The sequence below is a fragment of the Hydra viridissima genome, unplaced genomic scaffold (genome assembly GCF_058129835.1).
Source record: "Hydra viridissima isolate aposymbiotic clone 2 unplaced genomic scaffold, HvirCarnegie_v1 scaffold_1, whole genome shotgun sequence".
NCBI lineage: Eukaryota > Metazoa > Cnidaria > Hydrozoa > Anthoathecata > Hydridae > Hydra > Hydra viridissima.
In genome coordinates this window covers 36724002-36747742 of record NW_028324300.1, presented here as the reverse complement: position 1 = coordinate 36747742, position 23741 = coordinate 36724002, and the positions used below count along the sequence as shown (strand labels likewise).

The following is a 23741-nucleotide window of genomic DNA, read 5'->3' as shown; positions in this document are numbered from 1 at the left end:
ATTTTCATGCTAATTCATGAAACTGGTTATGTAATTCATATAGCTGGTTATATTTTCATGAAAATGATGGATTTAATTCATTCATATAAAACTTATGGATGTTTTCCTTTTAAGATTTCTATACAACATTTGTTTAATGTACACTCTATAAGCAGCCACTTTTGGTGTGTATAATTGATGAGTTTTTTATTGAGATAGTAGTATGCATAAATATATAATATACTATAGAATAATAATATACAGATTGCTTTGTTCTTTCTTTTATTGAATTGCTATTTTTTTTTTTTTTATATAAGATATTTTGATTTTTATTATCATTTATGCTTTTTTATGTTTTATTTCTATTGAGTTCTTTTTTTTTAAAGTTATTGTTATACTATTATAATTTCTATCTCTTTGAAGTTTTTTATATCTTTATGCTATTTTTTAAATCTATGTAAAAAAAAAAAAATAAATCAATGATGGTAAAGCATTTTTAAGTTGGCTCTCATTATAATTTTTTTTTATGTAAACAAAATTAATATTTGAGTTTTTGATTTCTCTTAAAAAGATCTTTTGTTTTCTTGTTTAATGTGTTTCATTTTATTTTTTAAAATGGAATAAATTTTTGCCCAAGTTTTCTTAACAAAAAAAAATAAAATAAAATAAAACAAAAAAGAGATGAAGAAATTTTTTAAGAAAATGAATTTAAAAATATTCTTAACAAAACATTTCGTTGTTTTTGCTTCATTTTTTTGTTAACTTTTTCCTATTTCTTTTAAACAATTACATTTTAACACGATTATCTTTTATGAATAGTATTATTCCTCTTTCTTTGTGTTTTCATCCTTGTAAGTAACATAACCCTATTTTTTAAGTTTAAAGCATGGTTTGGTTTTTTAGGAAAACACCCTGAGATTACTACAGAATCGGCAGCAACTGTAAATGAAGATGGGGTTGTTACAATTCACATCCTAAAAGATGTTGCAGGATTAGGTGTTTATTTTTATTTTGCAATTTCATTTCTTTAAAGTCCCTATATTTTTTAAATATTTTTATGTTTGATGATTTTTTTACGCCTACTTTCTATTCATAATAAAATTATTAGGCTTTTGTTTAAAACTTTCATTTAGGAATTAGCCTTGGGAATGATCCAGATGGCTTTGGATGTCCAGTGAAAGGTATTATTGAGTCTGGAACTATAAAACAAAATGGAAATATTCAAATTAATGACCGCATTGTTTCTATTTGTGGTGAAGATCTAAGAAACCACACAATTCAACAAGCGAGGTCAGTGTTGCGGAAAGCAGCAATGCAGGACAAAATTGTGTAAGTTTATAAGTAAATAAAAGTATTTAATGCTAGTAGATTAAAACAAAAGTTTGATAATATCCAAGATTTGTGGTTTCGTTTGGTTGGTTTTTATTAAAGGAAAATAAACATTTTTTCATCAAAGTCAACACAATGATTGGTTAAAAGTTTAAAAATTTTTTTGAAAAGGTGTAAAATTGATCCAAAATAAGAATTTTATTTTATTGGAAGATTTCTAAGGATATGAATTGAAATTGTGCTGCTACTTTTCTTTATGAAATTTCAGTAGTTTTTTTTTTTCAGTATATCATACTTACCAGCGTCTCTAGTACCACAAAAGTTGGGTGCTGACAAACAGGAAAAGCAGGAAACTGATGGAAAATCAAAAGGAAACATGCTATCGGTATCAAAACAAACATCTTCCTTATCCAGCAAACTTTCTTCTTTATCAACATTTACCCTTCAAGAACCTAGAACTGTAGAAATTGAGCGTGATCAAGAATTTGGTCTTGGTATCAGCATTGTTGGAGGTAGACAGGATGAAAATGGCCAAAAACTGCATGGAATATATATAAAACATGTTTTAGAAACAAGCCCTGCTGGCATTGCAGGTTCTTTGGTAACTGGTGATCAGATTTTAGAGGTACACTTTAAAAAAATGATTTAGTTTTTGTTAACTACAATAATTAATTTGTAAATTATTTATTATTTCATAATTTTAGCCAATGTTTTTCTGCTTAGTTTCAAAACTCAGATTATCTTAAAAATAAATATTGATATAACAGTATTTTTCTCAAGTACTAACTAATAACTTGTTTGGCTAGAACTCTGGTTTTGAGTAATGAGTAAATATTTATTATGCAGGTATTTACACTTATTAGGCTGCCCTTCCATGTATCAAAAAGAAAATAAGTTTAAAAGCATATAAGTTTTTAGAATCATACTTTCATGTTTTAAGTATGTTATAAAAAAGTTATAAATGATATGTAATACTGTTACTCAAAGGTAGCAACTGAATTGTTATTCAAAGGTAGGTGGAGTCGATTTAGTCAATGCTACTCACGAAGAAGCTGTGGCTGCTATCAGAAATGCTCCTAATCCAGTGAAATTTGTTGTTCGTGGATTACCAATGCGCGTCCCATTTGCACCTATTGAAACTTCACGATCTCAAACATCATCACCTGAATCTGATGTGAGATTTTTTCTTTTAACAGTAATTATGCATTTGTCATTAAGATTTTATGTGCTTTCTATTATATTAGGTATTAACCTGTTTAACTGTTTTGGCTGTAGAATGCATTATGATACTCAGTTGTTATATTAATGCATATTTATGTTTAACATACAGCCCCAAATAGTTGATTTACTAAACAGACTTATATTATATGAGTTTATTTTTAACGCAATAAATGTGAGTTTTTCCAATTCATAAGAACTTTTTATGGTATTCTTTAATCCGTTCTTCTTTCAGCAACTTTTTCATATTTAATCAGTTTTTCTTTCAGCACATTTTTTTCAAATTTTTTTTTGTACTATAAACATATTTGTCTAATAAAATTTAATTATGGAAATGTTAAAATGTTATTTAAATTTTAAATTATTTAAGTTTTGACCAAATTTAGCTTAATCACATATACGCAAACTGAATAACATAGTTTTAAAAATGTTTTAACACCACAGCTAGATCAAGTTATTCCAGATGATCAGACATTTGAAGAAGAAAAAATAGAGGATCAATATGGGCAACAAATTGAACCTAATAAACGTATTTTATTTTAACTTTAGTTTATTGTATATAAATTGTTTGTTTTTTTTTCCAAAAAAAAATTTTTTCTATATTCTAACATTTTCTTTTTTCTTTTTGTTATAACTAAAATATACATATGTAATTTAACATTTTCTCTTTTCTTTTTATTACAGTAAAGCTGTACAGTAGTTTTGATGGTCCTATCTTCACTGTAGTTTTAAACAAAGGTCGACTTGGAATTGGTTTAAGTATTGGTGGTGGCAAAGGTGCTGAATCAAATCACATATTTGTTATTGATGTAAAACCAGGTGGACCAGCAGATGTTGATGGAAGAATACAACCCGGAGATGAAATACTAGAAGTAATTGTTTCCTTATTCCTTGCTTCCAAACAAAAAAAAAAGGCTTTAGATAGTAATGGAAGATACGATAATAAATTTAACTATAAATTTAGTTGTAAAATTGATTATATGTATAATTATGAATTTTTTATAATATTCATCAAAACTTTTTCTTCAATTTTCATTTTAAATTTATTTAAAAACTTTAATGTAAATTTTTTAAATTAAAATGTTTGCAAAATGGTTGAAAAATTGGTTAAAAATAGGACAGAGTTTTTTTTGGGAAAAGTGATGATGTAAATTCTGATGCAGTTAAATTTTAAATGTTAATGTTGGTTATATTAAAAATGATCATCGCACACCACATGTCATTTTCATATTTTAGTAATTCCTGCATCATACAGTTAAATTTTAAAAAAAATTCAGAATCATAACCTTTTATTAAAACAATTTTTCATGCAAAAAAAAAATTACAATTAATTTCTCCTGTTTAGGTAAATGATGTTAAAGTACAAGGTCTTTCACACCAAGATGCTTCTAATATTCTTCGTAAAGCTGAAACAACTGCCAAACTTCTTCTTGGCCGACCAAATGATCCATCTCAATTCAATAATCTTTTTCCAAGTGACAAAATTCCACAATTCCAGTCTAAAGTCAAAATGAAAACAGTCTGTCAGGAACAAACAATAACTTTAAACAAGGTATAGAATTATTTTTTAGCAAAATAAGAAGTTAAAACATTCTTATAAAAATAGCAATTTTCCTTTGCTTAGATTAATGTTTGATTTTATGTTAAATTGTGTATATATTTACATATTATATGCAATTCATATATTTGTATACAATTTATACAATTATATTACAAAATAATGATATAATTACATATATAGTTATACTTAGTTTAAATAATTCTATTTTACAAATCAGGAATATTGTATTCAGGATAAAAGTTTTGTTTTACAAAATTTTATCCCTGAATTCAAATTTAAAAAAAAATGAATCAATAAATGTTTATGGGATATGTTTAGGGAAATGCAGGGCTAGGGTTTGCTATTGGAGAGGGTCGTAGACTAATCGACGGTGAAATGGGAATATTTATTCGTAATATTACTGAGGGTGGTACTGCGTATAAGGTACTACTTTTTAGAATATGATTTTGTCTCTTGTAATCTTGTATTCTTTATCTTCTGTTAACCTGTTTGTTTGTTTTTTTAATTCTTTGTTTATTTTAATTCTTTTTATACTTAATGTATGTTTGTATGATTGTTTCATATTTTAGCATATTTTTTCTTTTGTTCTTTCATTTTTCTCTTTAGTTATGCAAAGTATAAAGCATTTTTTACTTTGTACTTCTCATTTTATTTGTGTCTGTGTGTTATACTTACATGTATATAAACCACTATGCATCAACAATGAGTTTGCCTCTTAGTTTTAGACTGGATTTGACACTTTTTGTATTTTTTATTGATAAAGTACTTACATTTCTAGACACCTAATAAAAATTTTCAAAGGAAAAATACAATCATGCAGTTATTAAACAAAATCTCTTCAGTTTAAATTCAAAACTCTCAATACTTTGACTACCCTGATGTTAAAATTTTACTGTTGCAAAGTTTTGCTCTTTTAGATGTTCATTGGTAAATCTTCATGCCTGAAGACACAGTCCTTTTTAATTTAGTCTGAGCCGTTTCATAGAACAATTTACTTTCTTTAATGAATTAATGGAAAATTTGTGTTTTTCAAAATGCTTTCTAGTCTAAAAAATTACCATTAAAAAAGCTAATTATCTTTAGATCATGTGTTCAATAAAAAGAGTTAACAAAAATTGTAGATAAATAGAAAATCAAGATTTTAGAAATACTCCTAGCTATTTACCAGACATAATATTGCAATCAATCTCTTTAGAAAACCTCTAAAGCAATATTTTCTCAATTCCAGCCATCGTAAGGTCTACTAAAAAGATAATCTAATCATGTTTGTGTTTTTGTCATATCTGCTATTCCTTATATGTAACAATTGCTCAAATGTATTAGGTATAATTTTTGATTGAGTTAAAGGTGCAAGAAATTACATTAAGTAGTAATAATTTGCTATTCAAATTAGGACAAGAAAGTAGTAAATCAAAAAAAAAAGAAGTAAATTAAATCTATTTTTATGCGCACCTTTGATGCGTTTATTGTGTGCATAAGCGCTCACATGCACGTAATGTTTGACTGCATGCGTAAAAAATAGTTTTGATTAAAATTTTAGAACTTTCAAGCCAATATAGTAATATAATCTATTAAAACTATTTAGCATTGTAATTAAAGAAAGTTCTTTGGTTTGATAAATAGATTCAAACTTTAAATTTGTTTACTTAAAAAATACTTTTTTGTACTTACTACATTTGTCTTCTATATTTCAATATAATCTTTATGTTATGCAGTTAATAACAAAATGACATAGAAAAAGAGAAAATTATTAAGCATTCAGCTACAACATTCAGGTATTATATTTACGACCTAAAAGTAATAGCATACATAAAGTATGTTGTAAATGCCCAAAATATACCAAAACTTTGGTTCTTCATCATCTGATACGGAATTAATTTCCTTAGAAGGATCAAAATTTTCATTTTTTAGAAGAAAATTTCTTCCTATTTTTGTTGAATTCTTTTTTATCTTTGGAGTCCAAAGCATATTTAGTCTTAAGTTTTTTTCTTAAAGGATAGGTTTTATCTAAAAATAAAATTGAGTGTTATTTATAGTTACTATCAACAACAACAACAACAACAAAACAGATCAAAGTAGCTAGTCACCTAAAGTGATATTATTACACTAGGTTCAAATAACTCATAAAACTTGTAAGTAACTTGGAAGACTTTGAATGACTAGCTAACTGAACTCCTTTTCGTTAGCAAGTAAAGAATAGCTCTAAAAACAACTCATCATTGTAATGTAAATGAATTTACTGATACTGTACAACTTTACTGACCAGTTTTTTTTCTTTTCTTCTCTTTTTTGTGTTTGTTTTTTAACAATTGTTTTTGCTAAAATTCAAGTGAAAATAGAAGCTACAAGCTGTTTTACAAAAACTAATCAAATCTTAAACCAATAATTGCACTATTTCATAATAAAATCTTAAGCTTTACTTACACAATTCAAAGTTTAGAAGATGCTTTCCAAATTTACTAATTTCCATTAATGCAGGAGGAATTTGATAGGTGCCTTCATTGACAGCAGTTGAATGACCCATGTATTTATAAAACAACTTCATATCTTTTTTTGGCAAATCCAGGACTGAAAAAAGTGTTCTCAATAAAGGTTTGAAGTTGCTTTGATAATTTTTGGCTTTTTCAGTTTAAGATTACTTATAATAGTATAGGCAGCATGTCATCCTGAAGTGTGTCCTTCAGCTTTGTGCTGGCAAATAAGTAAGGGTTTATTCATTAAAACAATAAAGTTAACTGCTTTATTATACCTATTAATTTGCAATAAATAAATTTTAAAAAATCATAAAAATTCCTAATTTTGATTATTATATCTTTTATTGTACCAGTTACAACCAGTGACAACCAGTGACAACCAGTAACAACCAGTAACAACCAGTTACAACCAGTTACATCTGAAGGTTGATCCCTGTCCACTTTCATATAAATACATGACAATACATGGCAATATGAAATTCATGACATTCAAGATGCACCACTAGATGACTACTAAAAAAAATTCAGTTTTTGGCAAAAAGAAAAATTATTTTTTGTTTGTTTAAATGGTGAATCAATTAAGATAAGTTTGATATCTGTAAATTGCAGATTTCTAATGACCATAACTCAAAAATAAATGCAATAGACCTTCTAAGATCGACACATTTTCTAGAATAGTCCTTAAACCTAACAATATTTTATTTGTTGTAAGTGTTGAAGCTTTTTTTATAATATAAAGAACTTTAGATTGCAAAAATTTTGTCTTGATTACTTTTACAGCTATTTTTTTTGTTCTTAAAGTTAGATATTGGTAGAAGACCCTTCTCCAATTTTATCACTAAAATTTAATATCAATTCAAAAAGTTTGTAAAGAACAATTTTCTTCTCCATTCTTTTAACATATTCCACATTCTAATGGAATGCATGCATATATTGAATGCATCTGCAGGAAGATATTGCTTAAAGTTTCTACAATAAAAATTTGCGTTAGAAAAAATGGAAGTTCATGAATATAAGTGAACATAGCATTAGTTTAAAATGCTGCAGATAAAAAAGATTTGATTTTATTATTACATGTAGCTCATCCATAAATAGCTCAGGGATATTCTAAGTCACATATAATTTTTAATAATTTTTAATAATCTTTTTTAAATTTACCTTCTTATAATCTTAAATAATTTATTAAATTTATGAGCATGTCTTGTGCGGTAAAATGCATTTAATATAATAATTTGAATATATACTGATTTAGCTAAATTTTTTTAGGATTAATATAAAAGCAAGGTGTTAAGGAACTGGTAGCATTGTTAACTTAAATGCCCGCATTATTAATAGCTATAGACAAGCATACACAGAAATCAAGTTCTTTCCAAAATAAAATTTTTATTCAAAATATAGAAGTATATTAAGAAATTATTGCAGCTTGACAAATAAAAGTTTTAAAGGTGAAAATTTGGCTGGCATGAGTTTACTTGTACTGTATCTTTGTGCATTAGACATCTTCATATGTTTATGTGCAAAAGAAACTGTATATTAAAAATAGTTACTTAATTACTCACCTGTAAATTTTTTTTTTTTTAAGCAGCAATTTTTTCAATGAAGGAATTATTTATTTTTAAAAGTAAATTTAAAATTATACACCTTCCAGTTTTAGATCTTAGGTTGAATTGCCACTTTTTTCATATGAAGATATATGGTTCTTAACCTAAATGCGTCATTTTTCCATCAAATAACTAATAATAAAAACTACCTCATCTCTTATTAAGAATAAAGTGACAAGGTTTCTAGTTTACTAGTGTTCTAAAATATGCAAAATACAAAAATGTTGAGTAATTCAACAGCAAAGGCAAAAAAGGCACTTTTTTTTTTTTTTTTTTTGCCTTTAAATAAACATTGCCCTTTTTTTGTATAAACTGTTGTATTTATATTTTAATCAATCAAGTAATATTTTTTTACACGCCCAGGATGGTAGGCTCTCAGTTGGAGATCAACTATTGTTTATCAATAACTTTTCATTACGAGGATTGTCTCAGACTCAGGTAAAGTCTGTTGGTTTTCGATTATAGTTGTGCAAGTATTGCATTTTTATTTGATTCCTTAAATGATAAATTTAATTTAAAATTTGCCTAATTAATAAATCTATAGAAATAATTTGTACGCTAGTGATTTTTTATGTTTTAACAGTTTGAGGGTATATATAATGTCATTTACTATATATGTAACTGTATATTATTATCATATTATATATATATATATATATATATATATATATATATATATATATATATATATATATATATATATATATATATATATATATATATATATATATATATATATATATATATATATGTAACTATGTATCTAAAGAAATCTGCAGATTATATCTAAGATGTAAATTTCAAAATGATTTGTTCACTATTTTTAGGCTGTAACTATAATTCGTGCAGCAGAAGGTGAAGTTGCATTACATGTTTCTCGTGAAATTGAAGTTCCTCTGGAAGATGAAAAGAATGAAGAAAAAACTGAACAATCATCTTCTGAGGTTGGAAACGTTTCATCCACCTCAAGTATGCTTTTATTTTAATAAAATAATTCTCTTTCATCGATAATCATAAAATTGTCGTTACAATTTTATAATTTTAGCCATTGATAAATTACAGTTTTACAACTGAATCATATAGTATTTATATATCTAAATCTTATATTTCTGATCTTGTATGCCATTAAAATAAAAAAAAGCCATTAAAATAAAAAAGAGAGAGATAATATCAGAAAATCTGACACAACACAGCAAAAAATTTTGATTTGGGATTCAAGTATATCTAAGCTAAAAAAACTTTGTAAAATCTTATTACCATTATCTACTTATGTTCAAGATGTTTTACTAAAATTTGTTCTTATAGCTTCTCTTCCTCCTCCTCCTCCTCCCCCTCTTCCACTTCTAGTGATGTCATCACCTGTACGTGTCCTGGACCCTGTGAATGAACTTGAAGAGGTTGTTGCAAAAAATCCAATCATCATGGGAAACCCTACTAGCATTCAAATAAATAAAGGAGAGAAGGGTTTGGGGATAAGCATTGTTGGAGGATTTGATACCCCATTGGTAATTGTGAATTTTGTGGGGTTTTTTTTAATGATTTAGTTTTTAAATTAAAATCCATGTTATTTTTAGTGTATCAGTTGATTATACTTTGTTCAAGTTATATGGTTAACTAAAGTTTGAAAAAAATCATAAAGTTTTTGATTTTTTTATGATTCATGAAAAATTGGCTTTTTATTTTGTAACATTTTTAAGTCGTTAATTTGTATGATATAGAGGCTGAAAATTTTGTAAATTGTAAGATGGCCATAATTTTTGTTGTAAATAGTAAAACCAAGTAGACTTGTGTGGGTCTGTTAAAAATTTTTCCATGAAGTGCGGTTGCCATTTCTATTGCGAGGTTAAATTTCTTTTGGATTGGTTAAAATGCATCAAAGATGGATGCTTTTAAACTTTTGGTAAACTCCTCTTTGTATCTGTTCAGCTCTATTTTCTCTGAGATGGCATTTAGCATGATGTGTGTGTGTGTTCGATATTTGAAGATGACCAAGGAATTTTCGTTGGATTGCTAACATAACTTGAATTCATTTTAAAAGTTTAGTTTAATAAAATTATTTAAAATTTGATTTATGTTTGATTTCAATCTTTTTTCTTCTCGCCTTAAAAATTTTCTTTGAAATTTTTTTTTCTGATGTAGGTGGGAATATTTATTGTTGAAATTTTCTCTGATGGTGCCGCTTTTGAAGATGCCAGGCTTTGGTCAGGTGATCAAATACTTAAAGCAAATGATTATGATATGCGAGCTGCAACACATGACATGGCAGTTACAGCCTTGTGTAGCAATGTCCCTGTTATAAGATTGGTTGTGTTAAGAAGTGACGACCTATCTAAAGACCCGAGTTAGTAAATTGAATTTTATAAGTTGGAAATTAAGCTTTTAAATTTGGTTTTATCTGTTATTGATTATTTTTTTTATAGATTCATTTGATAATTTCACAGTAAACATTGAAAAACCAAATGTTGGTGGTCTTGGTCTGAGCATTGTTGGAAGGTATTTGTTTTTTGTTTACATTATCAACCAATGTGTTTTCTATCCGTCGGTTTCCGGAGACTTGAAACTGGTTCGGAGAACCTTTTTGAGAATTCCTCATTTGTAAACGAAATTTAAAAGACCACGTTTTGCAAGTGAGAAATTTTATTTTTGTAAACGGGAAAGCTTTCTTTATCAACAAAGTTCTGACCTTGTTACGAAAACGCCTTTTCATTTCATTGTCGACTCATACTGTGAAGTAACAAATAGCGAAGCTTAATCGGCTTTTAGTGAAACTATTTATGGAATGTTAACGTGTTTATGTTTTAAATCACAATGTTTTTAGCACAAGAAAAATTTTTACGAAAAGATTTTTTACGATTAAAAACGGTGAAAAATGATTTCGTCCGTATGGACTTGAATTCTTTGCTTGTATTTTTTGCTTATATTATCTTTTACACGTATAATTTTAGGCAACTTATGTGTCTACATCCTCTCAATTCTTTTTTTAGAAACGATACTGGTATTTTTATATCGGACGTTGTTAAAGGAAGTGTCGCTGATCAATGTGGTAAACTCGCTCACGGCGATGAACTTCTTTCCATCAATGGTGAAGAGTTGAGAAACACTTCTCAGGAAAAAGCTGCAATGATGTTAAAAGTACTTTTTTATTTTTTTTGACGAAGAGATCTTTTCTTAGTTTTTAGAATCTTATGATCAAAGCCATTCTTTTTTTTTTTGATTTTCACTATACTAAAGTGAAGATCGCTCGTTCGTTCTTCTCTTAGCGAGTACAAGGCACTGTTGCGTTAGAGATATCACGATTGAAGGGAGCTTCGTCACGTGATCATACCAATCCCGCTGCAAGCCTACCTCCGGGTTACGACGAGTGCGTCGCATCTTTAATACCAAGCATACAGGGTGGTTCTAAGCAGACAGGTATTTTTTAATGTTTCAAGAGGCTGCTGTTAACAATCGTGCTGTTTTGTTTTTAAATACCTGTTATACACGAAGTCATCAACTTTGCATGTCACTGTTTTCGATCGATTTCACGATAAGTTGTTAAATTGCTTTAATTTTTTTTCTTTTAAAAAGGTGATAGTCACGTTATCGAGTTTTACAGATCTCCTCAAGATGCTCTTGGCATGAGTGTTACCCCCGGACCAAACGGAGCTATTTCTATATCATACATTCAACCAGGATCTGTTGCTGGTAAGACTCATCTTCGCATCGGTGATCGGCTATTAAAAATTAATGAAAAATCAGTCCAAGATATACATATTGCTCAGGTAAACAAAAAAGCCATCAGTTGATTTTTTGCTAGTAGTATGAATGTTTATTATAATTTTAAAAAAAAAAGTAGTTTTAGTTCAATAATTATATTTGGTTTTAAATTACATTCAGGTTTTGCAATTTTTAAATGATTTTCACAAGTGCACCTCATCAAATCCTCTTTTATTTTTCAGTCTATGTTAGCTGACTTAAGAGGGAGAATAGTTTTAAGTATCAACCGCCCAGTTGTTGGGGAAGGGCATCCGGCAGCAGCTTCACAGCCTGCAACTCAAGACAACGAAATAGTTGATGATAATCCTTTTTCTTCACACTTGCATTCGAGCGTCGGCTCAGACGATAGCATGAGTTACAAGTGAGTTTTGTTTTGCCAGGGTTTACGTATTGGTTTTTAAGACGAGTCTTCAATCTTCTTTGTTTGGATGTTTAAAGTTTAAACAGACTTACGGTCCGTTTTTAAAAGAGTAGTAAGCTTTAAAATGCTTACCACTTTTAACACGCTTCTGCATTTTAATTTGTTTTACGACCATAAATTCTTATTGTTTGAAATAAGAATTGATTGTAGCGAACAAATAGCAATTAAATAGTTTTTAATTAGTAATTAGTAATGTAATAATTGCTGTAAAGATCATCTCTTGTTCTTGCAGAGCTCATGTTAAAACTATCGAACTGGAACGTGGCTCAGAAGGACTCGGCTTCAGTATCGTCGGGGGATGCGGTTCACCTCATGGGGACTTGCCAATATATGTTAAAACGGTATTTGAGAAAGGTGCTGCTGCCAAGGATAAGCGTTTAAAACGAGGAGATCAAATTCTTGATGTAAACGGAGTTAGTCTAGAAGGCGTCACCCATGAAACTGCAGTCAACATCTTAAAAAAGAGCAAAGGCTTCATTAAACTGACGGTTTTATCATCTTCTTGAAGTAAATTCGCATTTTTGTAGATTTAAAGACCGTTCATCGTTTTGAAAAAAAAGGTATTACAGGTAACAAACAGTTTAAAAACATCGAGGTAACAAATAAATTCTACGGAAGTACACGTGTGTATTCATAAAAGAAAAGGCATATGAGACAAATATTTGTACAAAACTAAACATCGTTAGTGTAAAAGTTATGCTTTAGGGTAAAATAACGACTGGAGCTCTTGTGTTTCAGTCGCTTTTCTTATAGACTCTGTTTTTCACATTGTTTATTGCATAAACACTGTAGATTGCGACTAGAAATATACGATTGCTGGAACTTACGTCATTTCTCGTTTTTCTTTTTTACATTCCATATGCTATGATCATCATTTTAAAGATAACTTTTAAATATTTGACGAACATGACCTGGGGATTATTATGCAATGTAAATGATGACGTTATTAGTTAATGCAGATTGTTTTTGTATTAAATTTATCGTCAAAACTTGACGATAAATTTTAAATGAAGTGGGTAAAGCAAAAAAAAATCCGCAGGACGACATTGTTTTACAAGATTTTTTAATAAACATCCTTGATTGTCTATTTGTCACGCGTAAGTGGTCCCGCATTGTATTGCTATTGTTGGTTAAAACCATTAACCAAAAAACAGTTATAATATAGACGAAAGTTGTTACCAAATGTGATCAATGTGCGATTGAGCCAAGAAAATCTTTCTAATATTGTTGTAAGGTCGATTATTTTTTATTGATATTTTACAGTCAGTACGTGTGCCCATACTCCAATGTCCTGCACATTCTGTGGTCATCTGGAGTACGGGTAACTTATGTATAACTTATAAGCAAGACTCTCCAAATTGTAAAACTTTATTGAAAATAAAATGTATTTTCTTTTTAAAAGAAATATTCTCCAGCTCCTTTTACTTTATTATGCCCAGATAAAAAAAAAGCCTGTTGTTACCCCCGGTTTCGCCTTTACTATTTTACTTCTATTTTATAAAGACATTAAACCTTGTAATTAAGGACGTTACAAAATATGGATTTCTAACAACTGCAGTATTCCCAATCAGATTTTTGGTGGCTTATACCAAATGATGATCATATAACGCTTTCGATAAACTCTTCTTTAGTAAAACAAATTTCTTTCTATTTTTTCTTCTAACTCATTAAATAAAAAAGTTTATAAATATATAATTATTGTATAAATGTGGTATAAATATTGTATAAATACTGTATCATTGTAATAAAAATATTGTATTTAGAAGTTTAAAAACCTTGAAAAATGATATTTTTGCGTATTGATTTGAATACATATATTCATCAGCTAAATGTGCAACTTTGGGGCTGAGGAGAAAATGAGAATAGTACTTGTGAAGATCATGATCAAAAAAGTGACGAAACAAATTTTGTCAATGGTTTTAACGACATCAAGCCAATTGATCCGTATTTTGTGCTCGCTTGCCAAAATTGTAAAATAGTCGTCGACGTTTTTTAAATATTTACGATGTTCTCCGGTGCATTTGCAATCTAAAACACGTGAAGATACTTTTCTTCTCTTCATACTTGTATGAAGATCATTGCAAATATTTAGTTGGAGCTCTTGTCTCGGTGTAAGTTCAAGTCGCTCCTCAACATCATTTTCTCTAATACCATCTCTTATTCGCGAGTAAGTTCCGAAATATTCCGCTTTTAAAGCTCCGCTTTTTAGTTCATATACGTCAGATCTCGAAAGCAAAAAGTTCTTTAAAAATTCAAACAAAGTTTTAAAGTGATTTTTATTGAAGGCAATGCTAACCCAATTAGGAACGGGATACGTTTTTGCGGCTAATGAAGTTACCATGCAATTTGTCATCAGAGCAAGTCCGATTTCGCACATCAAGGTCGTGTAAAACCTGTAATGAAAATTTTAGGAGTTCATTTAACTTCGTCACATGTTTACAAATCTTATTTTGATTCGTCGAATATTTTTAAAATATATTGTAAAACTGTAACTCATTTTGTTGAAGTGTTTTACACTTGGACTTGATCAACTTTGAAACCTCCCGCGATACTCGTTAGATTTTTATTTCATTTAAGAATATTCAACTTTTGATAAAATAGAATTTTTATTCTGTAAAGTATCTATCACAAAGTTTAGTCGAAAAGTATATTTGTACTCTTTTCGTCGAGCTTTATGATTAAAATCCTGTAAAAAAAATAAAGGGTATAAAAAGGCAGGTTCGTGTACCTGGGGTCAGATTTTTTAATTCACAAAAAAAACGCCATGGGTTTTTTTAAAATGGTGAAACTAGTCGCTGCGTTATTAACTTTTTCCTATTGAACTATGTCACTGCTTAAAACAAAAATCTTTGTCAAAATAAATGTCCCTAGGGCCACAAGCCATTGTACCTAAGGCCGCTCTCTGAAAATTTGGTTTAACTCTATGATGATCAGACAGAAAACATATAGATATCAATTTTGCTCAAGAAAAAATATCTTGTGGTACATTTGTTTGATCTTCGAATCTTTAATCTAAAACTTTACAATAAGTAAAAATATTTCAGATGTCAATTAAAATTATAGACTTTTTTTACCAGCTCTTTTTTTCTTCTTACCATTTCAATTTCAGTATATTTTAATATCTTTTTGTTCTGAAGAATTAAAGTAAGAATTAAAAAAAGTGCTATGCCCACTGTTAGAATTCAATAATTTAACCCATGATAAAAATATTCTTTTGCCTGCAAAACGCCCATGGCTTAGGTACAGCTGTAGATAATCTCATAAAAAACGATGTTTTCTGAGAGGAGACATTAATTATCTCATCTAGTAACTCATCTTCTTAAGCAAAAAATTCTTATTAAGGACCTTAACATAGTAAAAGAAACGGAAAATTTTACTTTAGACAATAAAACTTTTTCCAATTTTTACTTGCACCAGCAACCCCCTTCGACACGTAAAGTTGGTTAAAAAAATAGCAATTAGTTACCAATCACCTGACAGAGTAAATTGACCTCAAATCTAGTATTGTTCAAATAAAGTGTGATGGTCCTAGTTATAAGGAGGCCCTAGGTACAGAAATCTCGTCTAGCGACCTTTTGTGCAGGATTTCTAAAACTTTCCAAACATTTGATTTAGCATAGATTTTTATACTTTAGGTATTTGGGGTTTGCTATTTATTTTGTAAACGAGAATCATTTTGTTTTTGTAATTGTATAGTCAAATATATTGTAATATTTATAAATTTTTCCAATTCTTATTACGATAAGCAACCTGAAGTTGAGTTGTAACTAGTCGTTTTTAAAAATGTTTAAAAGCATTTATAGCTTATACTCAAGTAAAAAAAATAAATATATAAAAAGCAAAAATCAATATTCATAAAAAATAGAAAAAGCAATAAACCAGCATTACTTACTTGACTAACAAAGGCACATTATCAGAACTGGGAGGCACAGAGTCCGACACGATAAGTACATACACAGATAATGATAAAAAGTTTGTTATTATCAATCCCGTTCTCTCACCAGTCAACGGTGGGAGAAAAAACGCAAAACAGGAAAGCAAAGCAATTAAACCTCCAGGGAGTATTAAGTTAAATATGTAAAATTTTCCTCTGCGATGTAAAGATAAATTATACGTCACAATAACGTAAGGGTTAGAGCAGCATGGATATTGCATAGAATATCGAACAGATTCAAAGGCTAAAATAAAAACAGTAGTATGCAAAAAAAGAACGTAAATAAACACGTATAAAAGTATATTTATAAAAAAAAGTCATTTTTTTTCTAACAGAGCAAGAATCAAAACAAGACAATTGATTTGAAAGCTACTGTTTTGAATGATAAAAAGAATGGAAAGACACACACAATAAATAAACCTTTTATTATAAATTCTCCGCTCCTGGAAAGCGAGGATATGTCACCGTATGAATTTTTCGGATAGAGATCTACACTTTCCTGATCATACGCCCATGATCCAAATGTTAAAGGACATACCTGCTCGTCAAAGGGAAAGTATGTCATATCAAGTTCGCAAACACTCCTAAAAATAACAAAATATTGTTTCCCAAACTTATGAACTTTTTAAGAAGCAGGTGCCTTAGTAAACTTATTTTTGAATAAAAAAATCGTCAATTTATTCAAAAACACGTTTGGGATGTAGTTTACCTAAAGCTTCATAGCCGTTATGAAATATTTTTGATGAAAAAATCATTAAAAAGTAGCTCGTTCCCATAAATGATGATGATGAAAAACAAGATTTACAGGTTTAATTGGTTATAACGTCGTAAATTTTGTGAATCTGATAAAAATTAAGTTAAAAAAAGGATTAGATTTCTTTGTAAAAAATAAAAGCAAAAAAATTATTGTAGTGAACAGTACCGCAAAAGTTTTCGAAGAAATAAAAATGGAATGCCGTTTGTTAAAATAAATAACCTTGTTTTAGATTTGGATACTTGAAATATAGGTAAATGTAGGTATTTGTAAAGGTTAAAATATTTCTTGCATAACATTTTAGTCGTGTTTACTGTTTTAGAATTAGGGAAAAAAAAAAAAAATTGAAACGAGTTCTTTAAAACTTAAGAAGAGAAACAATCAAAAGGAAACCAATCGACGATGTCGCAAAAATAGTTTGAAGTTGACTTTTTCAATCATTTTATCTATGCACTCCAATTTGACTTATCGAACACAAAAAGTCAAATTGTCATATATATGACAATTTGACTTTTTTTATTCGATATTAGAAAAGCATGCTCAAAAACTATTAGCGACATTGGAGCAACAGTTCATCTACCTGTAAGTTTGTTTAGTAACGATATGGTCATTGATGCTTGTGAATTGACAAATGAGTTTTATTATGCTTTCGAGATTATTGGAATCTGAATTAAAACGTGACCTAGCAATGCTCGACGTAATAAATTTCGTTTACACGCTCGGTATATTAAAATTCGTTTACAAAAAAAGGCTAGCTGAAATATTTCCAAATTATTGTGTTGGATTGCAAATTTTACAGACTTTGTCTGTTACAGTAACTGGTGTAGAGAGGATTTCGCGAAACTGAAGCTCATTTTGACTCATAAATTAAAAAAATACTAAATTTTGTAAGTTAAAACAAGTTACAGATGTGGTTTTTTTAATATTTGCATAATTTAAGACAGTTTTTTTTTAATATCTGCATAATTTAAGACAGGTTTTTTTAATATCTGCATAATTTAAGTTAAGCTTTGTAGTTTATGCAGGACTTTGGAAACTTATACTTTTGCTTTAAGTTTGTAGCAAAAAATCACAAAAGTTTTATATTATAAAACTCTAACTATGACCTCTATTAGAAATCTTGTTAAAGTAATTTTTTAAAAGGCGTTCTCCTACCGTAATATTGCTGGTATTAACCAAACAACGCTGCCGTTGCTATCAACGAGTATCTTAGTCTTACCAAAGCGATCAAGTCCCTGGAAATCTTTTTCGGCACTTTAAAAAAAAGGGATTTTTAGATTATTGTCATCCAACGTCAAGTGATTGCAACGATGACAAGATAACTTATATCTTGATTTAACAGTTCTACATTTTATAAAAACGTCACAATTTGTAAATAAAAAAATAAACCGGAAACGATTTTAGAAAATTTACTTGTTATACAGCGTCAGGTCCGGTTTCCATATTTTGTCTGGAGCGACAGCTACATTGCTTATACCTCCCCATTCGCTTGCATTCCAAACCAAAGATGGATCGTTCCAATACTAAGAATTATAAAACATACAACATGTGTAAATACAACTCCAAACATACTTTATAATTTCGAAACAAAAATATTTAGAAGAAAAACAAATCATCCGCTTACTTGTCGCAACCATGTATTTACAACTAAAACCTCGGTTTTTTCATCCTAAAAAAATCCAGAAGATATAATAATAAATGTGCTCTTTCAAAAGTTCTTTAAAGACGTACCAAGTTGCAATTGAATAAAAAAATTCGCTTTTATGTTTGTCCGGCTTTTAGCTAATTAGATTTAATCGAATAGAATTTCTCTGATTATGTCTTATTGGGTTGAAACAGTTTTTTTTCGAGAATCTTATAACTTCATATGTCTTCATATATAAAATGCTTTAAATTCGATTTATTTCAAATGACTGGCATAGAAGATTTTAAGCTATTATTCGTTTTTAACGGGAAAGTTAAGCGGCGATGGTTAATAGTTAAAGTTTTTAATAAGTAAGCGCAGCAGGCATATTTTCCCCCTGCAATATTTTGTATTTGATAATTTACACGCGTGGTTTCTTAAGAACTCATCAAGAAACAGTTTTTAATTGGTCAATGACCAATAAACTCCGTCGTAAATGAAATTCAATTTAATTCATTTTAAAATACCCAAACATTACGAGCGATAGATACAGCAATTTCGCGGAAATGTTACCAGTTATTGTTTCGTCAGTTATGTAGATTATTTGTATCTATCAGAGCTTGCATTGAATAAGCGTCGATCGAAGTTATTACAACTATTTTGAGTTGTCTTGAGAAAGATTGGCAATCATAACATAATTCAAGAAGCTTAGAACTTTCTTACCATCTCTATTATTTGTTTCAAAGCAATATCAAATGTTATATTGACTTTCCCACCATTCAGACTTGGTAATACATCTACGTTGTAATCATCGAACAGTTTTTTATGCAATTCAATTTCAATGCGAGCAGAACCTTAAAAAAGAAACAATATTTAACGACTTATTTTTCTATGTAAAATAAACAAATTTTTGGTAAAAATGATTTTTTTTTTTTTTTTTTTGTAAACTTATTTGTATTTTTAATATGGTTGGGAATCCCGGGATTCCGGGACCCCGAAATCCCGGGATTCCGCGGTTTTTAACAATCCCGAAATTCTGGGATTAAGCATTTAATCCCAGGATTTTTTTTTTTAATTGTTTTCGTTCGAAGATTTTTAAATTAGTGTTCTTTGGTTGAGATTTGACTATTTTTATATTGAAAATTTTTGAATTATTTTTTTTCGTTCAATTGCAATCAAATTTGAACTTTACAAATTCTAAATTCTTGCAATTATAAAATTTATATTTTGGAATAATGGGATTAGATTTATTATAATAATTAAAATTGAATTGAAATGGCATTTTAAAAATTTGTTGGTGTTTAGTCACATTTATTCAAGTTTCTTACCATTTCGCGAGGTTAGAATTATTTTGTTCTATCTTCTATTTTAAAAGTTGGGAGAAAATGAGTTATTAATTTTAGTAAGTAATGATTCCTTTTAAAATACGCTGTATTTTAGAAATTTTTTTCTAAGTAATTTGTTTAAACATAAATTACGTAAAGTATAAGTTATTATTTCTTTAAAAATTAAAGCTAAAGTTTTAAATACTTTTTACTTTAAGAAAAAAATCAACAACTTTCTCCCAACGTTTAAACTTGGAGATAGAACAAAATAATTCTAACCTCGCGATTTTTATCTCGAATAGACGTTATCTCTTTGTCACTATTTTAAAGTACAAGTTTTAATTAAATTAAAAGTGCTGGTTATTTGAACAGTAAGTTTTCTAACAGAAAATTAAACAGTATATTAGTAAATTGAGTTACTCGAAAGACTAAACGCTCCAAACCCAGTTACATAATTAACAGCTTATGAGTCTGAATCTGAAGTTGAACTTTCTGTTTCAAACGAGGCATTACTCAAAAATGCTTCTGATTTTTCTGTCTCTCCATCTGATTCTATTTCTTTTGCTCTTGAAAAGAGCAAAAGAATATTAGACGAACTTAATAAAGTTGTAAAAAAAAATACATTTGCCTCGCATACCAATTCGATGTGAGACTTTGTCGGTGAAAATTCAAAAAAAGAAATGCTTTTTTTTGAAAATGGAAGAACACGTAGTGATTTTTTGCAAGGAGCGAATAATTTTTTAATGATTATTAAGCCTACCAGTGCAAAATCTGAATGTGCTTTTTCTGCGGCCGGACTTTTTGCAAAAAAATTAAGAAGTTGTCTGGGCGATGAAATTTTGAATGTCCTCTGCTCCCTCAAAATGTATTTTAAAAATAATCAAAAATAATTGCATATGTATATTATATCTATAAAAACAACGAACTCTTTATAATTCAATAATTAAGTATGTATATTATTAAAAAACCAAAGAATTTCCTTGTAATTTAATTTATATTTTTTTCTAAACATAATTTGAATGTGTTAGTAATTTTCTTAAAATTTTTCTAAAATAATATGTTAAAATCTTTCAAAAACAGGTATTTAAATATCCCAGGAATAGGTAAATGTAATCCCAAAATCCCAGGTTTTTAAATATAGCACGGGATTTGCAAACCCTAATTGTTAGTCTGCATTCTCTTCCAAATTTTTTTGTTTGTTATAAGTTTTGAAGGCAGGTAAATAAATTGGTGAAATATATTTGCCATAAAGCCTTTTTGATTAGAGATGCCCAGCTCTTTAGCTCTCCTGAAAAATTGTGAAAATGTCACTTAGGGGTTTTTTCCCTTCCAGGTATCGATATAACGATGCACATAATTATGTACACAATAATGATTGGACGTCATTTAATAATTTGCGCAAGATTTTTCTTGGGGTACCATAAATGCTTTCAAACAATCGTCCTCAGATTGAGGCTCATTCCCTACCCTGAATATCCAAACGGATAAAAGTAAATGCTAATTTATTGTTGTCAATGTTTTAAAACAAGCTAGTTATCGGTGTATATTTTCGCCCAGCTAAAACTTTATAAAAAAAATACGGGAGCTTAGTCACTTTAACAAAGTCTAATCGTTTAATACAGAGTAAGTTCTGATAGTAAAGGTCTTGAATAGAAGGATAGATTTCTCAGTTACAAAGCCTATGAATTTACTGGTGGCATTTTGGTGTTTTGATTTATTGCCCCCGTTGCGTGTGCTAAAAAAGTCTGTTCAAATTTAAAAAAAAGTAAATAGAAATTTAAAAGATACTTACATAACGCGCTTGTAATAATTGTTGTTGTAAACAAAAAATGCACAAAAAGAATTTCATTTATTTCATGCTGGATTCCAGTCAAAAAACACATGTTAATTTTAACATAGACAACAATCAAATCGACATGAAAATAGATGTGTTAAATTGATCGCGGAATAAAATGCTTTTGAAGTCGTTTAAATTCGTGGGAAATGCGCACGACCCAAAACAACACTTTTGAATTTTAAGCGTTAAACAGTCGTTCAAAGCTAAATATTTAATCAAAGTAACATTCAATATTCAAACGACTGAGTCATTTGTAATCTAAATTTTTTTTTTTAAATTCCGTTTTCTTGTTTCATTTATTTTTGATTTCTTATTTCTTAATTTAGCATAGGAGGAGTATTTTCAGTTGAGAATTTTACTGCATTTAATAAAAACAATAACAATCCAGTATCTTTCTCTTCTACTTCTTTTGCGAGTTCTTCACCGCTTTTCAACTTATTGATTTGCTTTCTTATACAACTCTCCACCTTTAATTTGTTTGGTTATTTGATTGCATTGCTACAAATTTTTGCTTTGCATTACTGCCAAGCGAAAAATTTAATTATAAAATAATAAAGATGATTTTAATAATAAAGTTTTAATGATAAAATTAAAATTTTAAAACTAAAAATTTTGATAAATAAAAGAATTTGATAATAAAATAATTTAATAATAGAATACTAATCGGTCGACACCATTCTATTTCGAGATTCGGACCATTCCATTCGAATTGCTTTCTAGGACATCTTTATTTACATACATTTTATCTTGTATATTGTATATATTTCTTTTCCAAAAATAGTTTTTTTATATTAATTTGTGCAACTTATCGCTGTTGGCATGTAAAAGTAATGATTTGTAATTATCTTCTTTTTGATTGAAATCTCTTGTTTCTTCATATTGATTTTTTATATCAATTTTCTTTTATATCAAGTTTCTTCATATCAATTTTCTAGTAAGCATTTTGCAATAACTATCATACAGCCTTAAGATCGAAAAAAAAATTAATACAAATATTTGATGATTTTCACGTCTGTTTAAAATGGAACTTAAAACTTAAAAATAATTAACATTTTTTTAAAATACGTTCTAGAAGTACGAAAGATGTAACAGTAAACTCGATAGCCCAACAATTTTAAGATAACTCTATTTATTATTATTATTTTATTATTCTAATTTTATGCTCTATTTTTATAAAGTATGCGAATTTTTTAATTACTACCTAGCAGGTAAACGACTTTATATCAACATCGATGTTGGTAAATTTTAGGGCTTTGACGTTGTTTCAACGTTCTTTCAACGCCATCGCGTCTTCTGGGTAGTTTAAATTAAACAAAATACGATAAACAATGAAGCCAAGTGTTCATGGACCATTATTTATTAATTTAAATTGTATTTAGATTTTTAATGACAGTAGTGGATACAAAGAAGAGAATGTAAAAATCTATCAACATCTTTTCTTTTTTTTTAATTATATATGAATCATTAACTATTTAAACATAAAATTTGAAATCTAAGCATGAGATTGATTTAATATCTTGGCGTGAGATTACTTTAATGTGTCGGCACAAGAATAATAAATCAGTGTTACGAAATTATGAAAGAATATGTGTTATATTTCATTAATATATTAAAGTTAAGAAAATTGAATTACTAAAAGATTTATAAAAGTTAAGAGTTATTTGTGTAACTAGGATTCATTCATAACATGTGTTTTAATACTTTCCTTTTTAGCAAAAAATAAAAAGTATACGAAAAAATTGCCAAAACTAACGTATTGGCGTGTTCTGTTATAAATAACAGAACGCGCCGTCTGTTATAAATAACAGAACACGTTATCGATTACTTGATTTAAGATTTTTTAAACGTATTTTTCAAATAATATATGTGGATAATTTGAAAAACTCAGACTAAACTATGAATTAACAAAATTTCTAGTTTTAAATTAT

At 28.4% G+C, this 23741-nt stretch overlaps 3 protein-coding genes across 9 annotated transcripts in view; 2 read left to right on the top strand and 1 right to left on the bottom strand.

Moving 5' to 3' along the window:
* The window catches only part of LOC145198632 (multiple PDZ domain protein-like), a 28006-nt gene extending 14841 nt beyond the window's left edge, over positions 1–13165 (top strand). For all 3 annotated transcript variants that reach the window (XM_090083410.1, XM_090083402.1, XM_090083417.1), the window contains 18 exons: positions 883–975; positions 1113–1308; positions 1594–1933; positions 2321–2482; positions 2971–3055; positions 3211–3398; positions 3872–4078; positions 4406–4510; positions 8526–8600; positions 8990–9131; positions 9468–9667; positions 10302–10503; positions 10583–10655; positions 11147–11294; positions 11423–11573; positions 11730–11923; positions 12101–12279; positions 12572–13165. In XM_090083410.1, coding sequence (XP_089939536.1) covers positions 883–975; positions 1113–1308; positions 1594–1933; positions 2321–2482; positions 2971–3055; positions 3211–3398; positions 3872–4078; positions 4406–4510; positions 8526–8600; positions 8990–9131; positions 9468–9667; positions 10302–10503; positions 10583–10655; positions 11147–11294; positions 11423–11573; positions 11730–11923; positions 12101–12279; positions 12572–12845 — 3014 coding nt within the window. In that variant the 3' untranslated portion in view covers positions 12846–13165. The remainder of the gene's footprint in view (positions 1–882; positions 976–1112; positions 1309–1593; positions 1934–2320; positions 2483–2970; positions 3056–3210; positions 3399–3871; positions 4079–4405; positions 4511–8525; positions 8601–8989; positions 9132–9467; positions 9668–10301; positions 10504–10582; positions 10656–11146; positions 11295–11422; positions 11574–11729; positions 11924–12100; positions 12280–12571) is intronic.
* Positions 1–23741, top strand: part of LOC145192501 (uncharacterized) — a 158688-nt gene that overhangs the window by 15821 nt on the left and 119126 nt on the right. The gene's annotated exons all lie outside the window — the stretch shown is intronic.
* Positions 13890–22282, bottom strand: LOC145192154 (neuronal acetylcholine receptor subunit alpha-9-like). The gene is made up of 8 exons (XM_090083495.1): positions 21769–22282; positions 19375–19505; positions 18652–18696; positions 18441–18550; positions 18183–18281; positions 16694–16857; positions 16232–16517; positions 13890–14732 (listed from the first exon to the last, which is right to left on the bottom strand). Exons 1-8 carry the CDS (start codon positions 21857–21859, stop codon positions 14165–14167), a joined length of 1494 nt encoding a protein of 497 aa, XP_089939621.1. The 5' UTR covers positions 21860–22282; the 3' UTR covers positions 13890–14164.